At 40.3% G+C, this 11484-nt stretch overlaps 1 protein-coding gene across 1 annotated transcript; it reads left to right on the top strand.

Annotated features, from left to right (window-relative positions):
* The first annotated feature begins 7513 nt into the window (after window positions 1-7513).
* On the top strand, window positions 7514-9982 carry LOC147615989 (putative clathrin assembly protein At4g40080). Its single transcript, XM_086778621.1, has one exon. The coding sequence runs from the start codon at window positions 8106-8108 to the stop codon at window positions 9186-9188; it is 1083 nt and encodes a 360-aa protein (XP_086634747.1). The 5' UTR covers window positions 7514-8105; the 3' UTR covers window positions 9189-9982.
* The last annotated feature ends 1502 nt before the right edge of the window (window positions 9983-11484 follow it).

Below are 11484 nucleotides of genomic sequence, written 5' to 3' on the forward strand. Positions count from 1 at the left end.
TAATCCCTAATAGAGAGCACCAGGCTCTGATACCATGTTGAAAAATAGGTAGAGGGAGAGAAGACACACACACAGGAGCAAACCCTAATGTATATTGCAAACCCTAACCATAGAGGGAAGCCATCTCCCTTCTGACACAATGCATAAAGCCATAATCCATAATACACAAGACACATCTAACCCTAGCTAATGTCCACACACTATTTGACCAGCTGGACGCAGTCATTTATGTCCACACACTATTTGACCAGCTGGACGCAGTCATTTATGTCTCACACATGCTGCTACCTAACATGCCAGCACAGAGCATAGCTGGCACACACTAACATCGAGCTTGAATCTCAACAATAGTGTCATTATGACGACGATCAACGACACAAAGTTGACAATACCATACTGCACGAAAGAGGATCCAACCCTAATGGATTTCTATGATGTTGAACGCAAAAAGTTACAAGCCTCTTCCCACAGAAGCCCCTCTACACAATGACCTGCCATCTACAAGCCTCTTCCCACAGCAGTAACTCTACATAATGACCTACCATCTGCCTCAACGATTGACTCCGATAAAGCATCTACTCCTTCAACTCCATCCTCACCAAAAAAGTCCAATGCCACAACCTTGCAATCCACCTCTATTCCTGAAGAAGTTCCCCACGCACAACCATCTAACAGGAACTCAAGGCAAAAGCCCCAGAGCAAATGCCTCTTCATCACAACCACGTGATCGGCATCAGGAAGGGGGGAATGCTAACGCATTCCTAGGGTTAACAAGATCTACTACCATTATCTTATATCAAGGAGTCAAGGTAGATACACCAAAAGTTCATACATTCAAGATACGAAGCAATGGCATCCAAATCTATAACTTGGACGGAATACTTAAGGTGATTCTCTCTTCATCAACAAGAGAGTGTGGTAGCAAGTTAGGATGAAGTCCCAAGTGATGTACTTCATGAATATTTTATAAGAGTAGTCATTGTAATAGCATTAGGCCTCTTGAGCCTAAAGTGCTCGGTTAGCCACAGTTTAAGTGAGTGTGAACACTTATGGTCATGCATATAAGTGAATTTCTCTCATGATACAATTGACTCTCCCATTGTGCAGTAGAGTCTTACTCTTGCTAATCATCTTGCTAATCTTGAGCCTAAAGTGCTCGGCCGGCCACAGTTTAAGTGAGTGTGAACACTTATGGCCATGTATATAAGTGAATTTCTCTCATAATACAATGGACTCTCCCATTGTGCAGTAGAGTCTTGCTCTTACTAATCATCTTGCTAATCTCTCTCCCATTGTGCAGTAGAGTCTTGCTCTTACTAATCATCTTGCTAATCTCTCTCCCTAATACATGCTAGTGAGTGTGTGTGAGTGAAGTGAGGTGAGAGGAGGGACGAGTACCCGTAGTGCAACGCGGCGGTGTGATAACGCTCGTGGGAAGCGTAGTGGAATTGCCTCTCAAGGTGTTATAGAGCTTGCAGACCTCGAGGGTTACGAGCTTAGCCATTGGAAATATCCTCTCACGATAGTTGCGGTTCACCAGGTAATCTCTTGTTGGATGTGTTTCAAGGAGGGTTAGGGTAAGCCATAACAATGCCTAATGAGTTTCACATCTCCCAAGACAACATGTTGTGGGCTAGCCTTGGTATCACCCAAGGTGGGACATATAGCTAGGTGGTCATTTTGGGGGAACTATAACTCAAGGCAAGCAAGTTCCACTATTGATTATGTTTCAAATGTGTCAAGCATGAATAGGGATGTGATTTTGGCACCATCCTAATGTGCAAACCTCTAATGTATCTAGCAATGTAAAATTTGGTTGGATTGGTTCCAATTAACATTATAAAAAACCATCAAGACTAGTTATAGAGATTTCAAGCTTCACAAGTTACACAAGAGAGTAAATCTGTAATGTCAAATGAAACACCCCAAATCAAGAATCAAGCTTACCTAAGTGTCCGCCCAAGATTAACTCACACATATATAATTCTAAAAGTAATCCAAGTCAATGTTATCCATGATTTCAAATGTATCAACGTTACCATGAGGATAATAGGTAGTTTTGGATCAATTGTAGGCTCCAAACAATACAACAGAGAAGCTACCCACCACAAGATAGAGACCACACAACCCTAGCCACCAATCCACATCTTGAAAGCATGCATATTCCATACAATGTACCTAAAGTCTTAAAAAATGTCATTGATGCAACTAGCCATATATGCTATAACTAGGTAGTTGGTTCCTTGAGAAGCCCCTCTGAGTCCCACTAAAATGACCCTGAAACCAACTATATAGTCCAGTACTCTAGTTCACACTTTAATGTTTCATGTGGCCTCATGCTAGCCTTGTTATATTTCCAACCAAAGAGGCATAACATGAGGACACATACAAATAAGAAAATAAGCAAGCATACCGTTATAAAGCAGGCATGCCATCATAAATCCAGGCATCCCATTGCCACATTAGGATGGGTGCCCTAAAGGAACCTCACGTATGATTAGGTCCTACAAGACAGCGCATAAAGGAACCTTACATATGATTAGGTCTAATCATCCAATGATATCGTTATAAAGTCATGGGCATCGTGTTGCCAAATTAAGAGATAGGCATCCTTACTAGCATAAAGGAACCTCCTACAATTAGGTTCCTTTATTAAGGGATAGGCGTCCTTACTAGCATAAAGGAATTTCCTACAATTAGGTTCAACGATACAACACACTACTTTTTTCAAAAAGGAACCTTGCCACATAGGGGGATAAGCATCCTTACTAGCATAAAGGAACCTCACGTACAATTAGGTCCAATGATATAACACACAATTTTTTTATAAAAATAATAAGAAAATAAAAAATAAAACAAAGGTTAGTAGAAAAAGTACCCCCCAAAAAAGAAAAAAACAATCTACCACAAAGACATCCTCACATTCGCATGATTCAAACAGCACGAGCACTTATTAAAAATGCACATGGGCGAGAAATGTTCTAATTTTCCTTGCCTGTAACATCAATTTAGTGAGGAAATATATGGTGAAGCATGAGGAAGATAATAGTAGGAAAATAATAAAAGTAATTCAATGGACAATCACCTTAGTTTTATCATAACTAAACCTCAGGTTGAGGTTAACATAGCATCTTAGTGTACGACAAGGGGGTTGTTTTCTTGATTGAGGTTAAGTTATGATGGATTACAAGATAACCCATGTTAAGGTGTATGATGAGAGGGGTGTTTTCTTAATTGAGGTTAATTTATGATGAGAGGGGTGTTTTCTTAATTGAGGTTAATTTATGATGGAAGACAAGATATCCCATGTTAAGGTGTACGATAAGAGGGGTGTTTTCTTGATTGAGGTCAAGTTTTGATGGACGACATGATATCCCATGTTAAGGTGTACGACAAGAGGGGTGTTTTCTTAATTGAGGTCAAGTTATGATGGATGACAAGATAACCCATGATGAGGTGTGCAACTATTTCTACATGGTAATCTCCATGGTAAGGTGTCTAATCAAGAGTAGTTATAATATGGCATTTTATTCCATTTTACAAGTTTTTTGATCCTCACTCAAACTGAGTAGATGCTAGATCAAAAGGAAATTAGAGCCCTATCTTGAGTTATGTGAAAGAGTTTGTGCCAATTAAGCTTGATTTTTCTTGAAGGGCAATTTTATCCCCTTGAGTTACCCTTTAATGAACCTTAGAGGAAACAATATTTAACTTTGGTGTCGTTCTACCACATATAAAGATTTGGTAAGATTACTGATTTGGCAACCATATAAATAATATGTTTGTCAGATTGCTAGTTTGGTCATAACCAAAGCATAAATTCTATAAGAACAAACAATATTTAAATTACAACATGCATTAGAATTTGTGCTTTGGTCATAACCAAAGCACAAATTCTATAAGAACAAACAATATTTAAATTACAACATGCATTAGAACATTGTCCAAGTGTAAATGTGACAAGAACTTGACACTGTGTTTTTAATGGGGTGTTTTCAAATGCCCAAGCTACCTTATGGTTATTTCAACACTTTTTAATCAATATACTTCTTGTTGTTTTCTTTTAAATATATGCACATAAAGATATATTAGCTTGACTACATATCTCTAAGGGATCTTATTATTGGTGTCATTTTCAACAATTACAATTGCACCTTTTCCAAGTTCAACTTTGATTGCAATAATCATGTGTTGTGTCTAATTAGGTCACCTTTACATGATAAAGGTTGAAAAAGGATGGTGATTTGAAGTCGCCTTTTCCAAGTTCAACTTTGATTGCAATAATCATGTGTTGTGTCTAATTAGGTCACATTTAAATGATAAAGGTTGAAAAAAGGATGGTGATTTGAAGTCGCCTTTAAGGGTAGAGTTCAAGTGGAAGCCAAATTTGCTTTAATGACAAATAGGAAAAAGGATCATGACTATGAGATGATGAGAGAGTGCTTTGTCATTGGAAATTCTACCACATATGATGGAGATAAAACCCAAATTTTTATTAGGCCATGTTTTCACTTGAAAGATGATGTTTTGGTAGGTGGGGAAGGGGTAGGGAGTTTGGGAGCGGGTTGTTTTTTTACCTTGTTATAAAAATACATACACAATCCACTCATGCTTGCTTTTTACAATTTTTGGTACGTGCACAGAGGGGTAGGGGGGCTCCGGGGATTCATTTTAAGAATTTTTTTATTTCTTTCTTTGAGATAAATTTATAGAAATATATTTACATAAGGATATTATTTAAAGGATTTTGAAAAATAGAAAATTTTAATATTTTATATATAGGGCTTAAACGCACGCCATATATATGATTTTTATTTGGGTGACCTCCCATGGGGGGTTCTTTTACCTTGTTATAAAAATACATACACAATCCACTCATGCTTGGCAAAAATGACTTCCTAGTCACAGAAAATACCATCTTAAAAAAGAATAAATTAGTTTCTCATTTTTCAATCAAGTTTTTTAAAAAAACTTTCTTTACATTTAAAAAATAAAACATTACAAACTATTGACATGATTGTTTTCCCTTTTGTCTTAAATGGTGGTGTTGTCTCACATCCACCCCCTTCAAATGTCTACAAGTTAGTCAATGATGTATGAAACTACTTGGATGATCACATCAATGGCTACCCCCTAAATCGCATATTGATCCTTTATAGTTGATGGCAAACGAGCATGTAGTTATTACACTTGCGATACATCTTCAATGATTCCCATGTCAAGTACCCTAAAATCAATGTTGACGGCAAGCATGAAGAAGCTCTACAACACTTTTTTATTATCACGCCACAACCAAGTTCTATTCATAATTCAATTGCTTTGAACGATTGCTATCTTTTGTCTTTTTTACAAGAAGGCCCAAGGGTTCTTTTTCAAGAGTACATCAAGGCAAGAAAGCTTGTTTGGCCTGCTCTTGCAAAAAGCACTATAGTAGTATGCATTGTGGCTAATTGGTTACGGGATGTGCCTTGGATGAAAGAGGTCCTTAGTTCGATCCCTCTACTAATCACACACTCACTTGTTGGTGATCCAACATTCAGGAAATATTTCCTTTAGTTGCAATTCTTTGGGAAAAAAAAAGAGTACACCAAGACAAGAAAGCTTTTTTAGCCTACCCTTGCAAAGGAAGACCTTAGCTTTTCTATAGATCCCCAATGATTTTTTTCAAGAGGTGTTGAGGTTCAAACTCACAATCTTAGATGGGTCATGAATGAGTTTACCACCATAGCAAGAGCTTGTCAACAACCCCAATTGATTTTTTACTAGCTTAAAATCAAGTAAATGAAAAAATCTTATATAATCATTGGATTCATCATGGAATATTTCGTCCATGATGGGTTTGTTCTTTTTACTTTCTCCAAAATTAACTCCAACTCAATACGCCTTTGTGTATTAGTGTGTGTGTGTGTTTGTGTTTGATCATTGGTTTCATTGTGGAATATTTCATCCATGATGTTATTTTTATTTTCTTTAATATTAACTCAAATTCTAAGCACACATGTATGTGTGTATGTTACGTGCGCGCGCGCGCGCGTGTGTGTGTGTGTGGAGTGATACCATAGTAATTTATACATCGGGATTCTATTAAAGAGATCATGAGATAAGACCCATTACTTGCACTTTGGTGTCGTTATTTGGATCCTATGGTCTCTTGACTACACTACTCTCATATCATCAACACCCCCTCCCCCTCCTCCCCTTTGTGTGTGCCCTTCTCTCTCTCTCTCTCTCTCTCTCTCTCTCTCTCTCTCTCTCTCTCTCTCTCTCAACATCAATTCTTGGATGGGCAATAGAGGGAGGAAAATGCTTGTCCAAAGAAAAAGGTACTTTGCCATGCTGAATGATGGGTGTGTAAATTACGTGGGGGGCGCTTCACACACACGTCCAAAGGACACAAGCCAAAAGCTAATGTGGCACCTACTCATTTGTTCAAAAAGGGCATCCACTAGTGTTTGATGTCTTCACATGGTCTCTACTATCTAGATAAGAACAACATGGGCCTAACCAAATCTTCCAGAGATAAATTTTTAATAAACTTGTTCAGCATGAATAACATGGATGGTATGTAGACAGCTAGAAAAGGTGAGCTAAAGGGAAAAAAAACTTCCAACTTAACCTATCAAGAAAAATGTGATCCACCAAACCACCTGGGATGTGTAATCTAAAAACAAGATTGAGAGAGAGAGAGAGAGAGAGAGAGAGAGAGAGAGAGAGAGAGGTGCTTTATCGTGGGGGAGGGGGTGGGTAATGATTTTTCAATAAGGAAAATGTCATCCAAAGCTCTTTTTTTCTTACAAATTTCTTAAATTCCCTTTTTTTCTTACAATTTTTTTAAGAGTTAGCAAAGTGATGCAATAACCCATTGTGACCTCTATAATAAAAGTACAGTTGATTCACCCTTTGTGAGTACCTTCCAACTTAAGGCTAGTTACATAAGCATTCCTTTCCCATCGTCCATGAAACACGGCAATTGAAATTACGGATCCCACCTCCACCAAGTCAAGAAACATGGGTGGGGGGGATCAACAGGCGCTGAAACATGGCAGTTGAAATTACGAGTGAGCGGACCCCCCGCCCCTGGTCAAGAAACATGACTAGGGGGGATTGTTGGCTAAAACATTGGTTGGAGTGGTACTAGGATACTAGTATGTAACGAGCCTAAGAGCCTAGGGCCTGCAGGGGCATCACATTTGGGATAAGTCCAAGTGTAGTTAGGGTGTTCCTTGTTTTTTCTTTTTTTGCCATACAATTCGAATTCGTCCGACCAAAGTTGTGAAATTACGCTATACTAGCAAGCCCTGCTCCTTCACTACTATCAATGGTTGTCTCCAATGAAAATGAAAAAGTTTTGTTTTTTGTTTTTTTTTGGTATGGTGACAAATCCAAACCGAGGCGTGTGAACGCATCCTCCTCATTGCCCTTGGAAAGGGAGCAGCCAAATGGCCCGAGGACCTTTCTGGATGTTGTTCACATTGTAAAATGTACCGCCGTCTCTACTGACTCCTCCTACTGGAAGTTTCCAGAATCTCAGTGTTCGAGTCCCTGAGGACCTCTCTCACCAACCACAACGATCTCGGCAGTTTTAGGGCTTTCGGGCCTTCCTTAGAAGCAGGTTATAGCGGAAGCGCATTAAGCTGCATGACCTGTTTGTGAAGATCGGGCCCGAGCTCACAGCACAGCCATTGCCCGCACCATCTCTTTTTTAGGGTTTTAAATCCACCATCTCTGAATTTTAGGGTTTTTAATCCTTCAGTACAGGAAGCATCCATCAAAATTGTATAAAGTCGGGGATCAGAGTATCACAAACAGAGCATGCAAGCTGCAGAAAGAGGTTTCAAAAAACACTGCATTTTTGGCATGTCCAGAATTTAAGAAACCCATCTCTGATTTTTATCACTCTGGACATTTGTACGGCTTGGCTAGTATGTAGGAAACCCTCGCCCACCACCACCTGCTCCTGTATGTGAGAAACCTTTTCCCACCATGCCTTGGTTCTTTTTCTTCTCTGCAATGGTGCAGCAGCACGAGCCATGGCTAGTTTGTAAGAAACCCAGGCGGTCGACATTTGGATTTTAGTTTTTGTTTTCTATCCTTGGTGATTTGGTATGGCAGAATGGATGCAGAAAATCATGAGCCGTGTGAAAGACCATTTCTCTGCCGGGCGGGCAATGGCCAAGCCTGGCCAACTCTCTCAAATAGACCTTGCTGTACTTCGCGCCACGAACCATGCGGAGCAAGTCACAGAAGAGGAGACAATGAAATCTGTCCTAGCTATAGGAACTTGCTCGCGCATGCGCGTTTCACATTGCATCCGCATGATAATGGACAGACTGAACAAAACCCACAGCTGGGTTGTGGCACTCAAGTGCTTGATCATGATCCACAGATGTTTATATGAGGGGGGCTTCATGTTTCAAGACCAGCTCAGCATCCATCCGGTCAGCGGGGGCCACAATTACCTCAACCTCTCGAAGTTCAAGGACACCAGCTCACCATTCACTTGGGCAGTCTCTGCTTGGATCAGGTGGTATGCCAGATTCATAGAGCAATGGATTCAAACGTCAAGAAACATGGGGGCTTTCTTGGACATCAAGACAGAGGATGGATCAGAACATGCAGAAAAGCTTCTGTCCTTGGCAACTGGGCAGTTAGTGAAAGAGATTTTTACTCTTTATGATCTTCTGAGGGAAGCATCTGGATGGCAAGCTGAGGAGGTTGTTGTAAACCATGTGTTGGTCAAGCAAGGACTCAGGCTTGCTTCTTTGATCTCCCTGAAGGCCTATCAAGAGCTCAAACTACGACTTCGAGAAATTCCAGAGAGGATCATGATGCTGGGACCTTCAGAGACACTTGATTTACTGCAGGTCTGCGAGAAGCTGTCAATGGACTCCATGGCATTCGCACACTTATTTGAGGTAGGTCAGGATTATTCTCTCTTGCAGACAAACTGTGCAATTTCTGGGCAGGTTATTTTCACTGATTATGAGCTGATGAAGCTGAAAGAAGCTCTCAGGCTATCCTCTATACAGAACATCTCAATGTCTCCAGGGCGATCGGATGGTAATGACAGTCTTGCATTACCTCGCAGGTCTATGAGTTGGAAGAGATCAAGTGTCCTTGGTTCGGGCACTGAGGAACGAAAAAGGTGCAAGTCTATGTCTGACAATGACTATGGAACACTTCTTTAGCTTTTGGTTTGCAACTTTGATGTACAGATCATTCTTTAAGTCTACCAGAGGTACAGCAAAGACCAATCACCTATTCGCATGGGCAGGCGCATTATGTTATCCACACACCCAAAGTATTTTTAATGTGTCATCCATTGTGACCATCTTCACCATTGTAGCTGTGAAGAGAAATTTTTGCTTTTTGAAAGAATAACGGACAGAAAGCAGCATAAAAAATTTCTTCTGTGAAGCCACCAGGGATTGGACTACCGGTTGGTTTATAGGATATATGGTTGTCTTTGCCTGTGCCAGTATCAAAGGAGAAATAATCTTCCAGAAAGTGTGATCTTGTATGGGGGGCTGCAGGATGTAGTCAAATAAAAGTCTTGATAAGCAGTCATGTAAGTGGTGTTCAGAAACATATTTTGCTGCACGAGGGGAAACAGCTTGCTTGTGTGGACACTTGAAATAGCTGCATAATGTTCTCTCATAGCATTCCATTCAATGCAGAGCCCAACAAATTCTTTGAAAGTAAGAAAGCATGACAGTGACCACAGAGAGCCCATATGGGTATCTTGGATATGACAGATGCATGAACAGTTCGCTATATAGTGCCTCCAAGGACGAGATGCCCACCCGCCTTCATAACTCAAGGTTTATACACAGTGGCCTTACAGCCATAGCAACAGAGTTCTTGGAGCAGGAATCACTAACCCACCATGCTGACGTTTGCACTCGAAGATCACATTTCATTTTTCATTGTGGCATTTGTACTAAGAATTTGTCATTTTTCATTACGCATCGATAGTTATAAAGGGAATGCCTTTGTATTAGCTCGGTCTCGCATAGGCCAATTATTTATATACATAATATATATATGATGGTCTGTGGTAACACATTTACGCGAGAGAGTACAATAAGCATATCCAAAAAACACTTCCACTCCTTTGGGTTGTGGATGTGGTTTCACACTATAAGATGCTGTGGTGGTCACCTAGGAACACCACCACTTCCCCAATGGTAAGAGTCTTGCATGTCTCCAAGGGAAAAGGCTAAGCATGTCTGCTCCTTGAGGGAGTAAACCCTACAATAATCAAAGTTTTGAGCTTGCTTTGGAGGCCTCCAACGTGAGTTGCTAGGATGAGCATTGGTTAGGTGAAAATTAGAGTTTGGACAATTAAATCACAAGGTTTATTCTTCTCTTCCTCTTTGCTTACATGTTTATTTAGATCTTCCTCTCTTCCATTTTGCTTACATGTTTAGTTCAATGCAGTGTTTTCTTTGTAGTTGAGGAAGAAAGAAAGGGTTTCTTTCTTGTGCGACGGAGAGTCCTCTCTATGAGCACTGAAATGATTTCCACAAACATCAGATTCATTTTGCCCCACAATTAGTCCTGAGCTGCAAACCCACTAAGAGTGAAGTGCAACTAGCTCCTCCATTATGTCTGAGTAGCCCTTCGTATGCGCATAAACTTGAGACCCTGTATCATAGAAAACAGCTCAAGAAGGAGACCTGAGGAAGGACACATTCAAGAGCAGGGTTTATACAAAGGCTCAACATTAGCAAGAAGCACCTCAGCACAGGCGATTATAGAAGAGAGAGAGAGAGAGAGAGAGAGAGAGAGAGGAGAGTGTGACACAAGCCCACTCCACATCTGCGCAGCTTCAAGCACTTTTCACGAAGCTTCATTCTACGTAGCTCTGTGCGAGCAAAGTAAAAGTCTTTCATGAAAAAGCAGTATCGCAGGTATATATATTATTTAGGGAAAAGGTTTTTCAATGTGTTATTTATGAGAGGACAGATGGTAGTTGACATGTTTGCAAAGGCCCCGTTGTTTATGGAATCGAAGTTGATTCATGCCATGCCATTTGATCCATCGTTTGGACGTCAATTGAAGTCTTAACGAATCATGTCCAGTATGGGTGGACATAATAGGTTTCCCCTCTTAGTTGAGACCGGCCTCGAAGAAGTTGGCTAGCGCACTGAAGACAATGGTCGTCATTCAACAAAATTTGTGTGTCTTGGAATACAATGGTTGAGACCCTGAAGCTTCTCGAAATGGACCTGGGAGAATTTTGGGAAATGGAGCTTAAGCTGAAATATGGAAAATTTTCAGGAGCTTGCTTTAGATGTTGAAGTTTTGGTCATATTGCTAGAAACTGTGGAGTGGGCAATAACATGAAAGCAAATGAAGAGAACAAGGAAGAGGGATCAACTAAGGGAGGAAAAGGGGAAAATTCAGGAGCACAGACTGATAAAGGTGAAAAGAAAAGAGAAAATGATTATGGAAGAAAAAGACTGAGAATCTAGGGTGGAC

This window comes from Cibotium barometz, chromosome 39 (assembly GCF_041138505.1).
Source record: "Cibotium barometz isolate CiBa-2024 chromosome 39, ASM4113850v1, whole genome shotgun sequence".
NCBI lineage: Eukaryota > Viridiplantae > Streptophyta > Polypodiopsida > Cyatheales > Cibotiaceae > Cibotium > Cibotium barometz.

Excerpts from the sequence above, each read along its gene's own strand:
- LOC147615989 (XM_086778621.1), top strand. The coding sequence starts at position 8,106 with ATGGCAGAATGGATGCAGAAAATCATGAGCCGTGTGAAAGACCATTTC.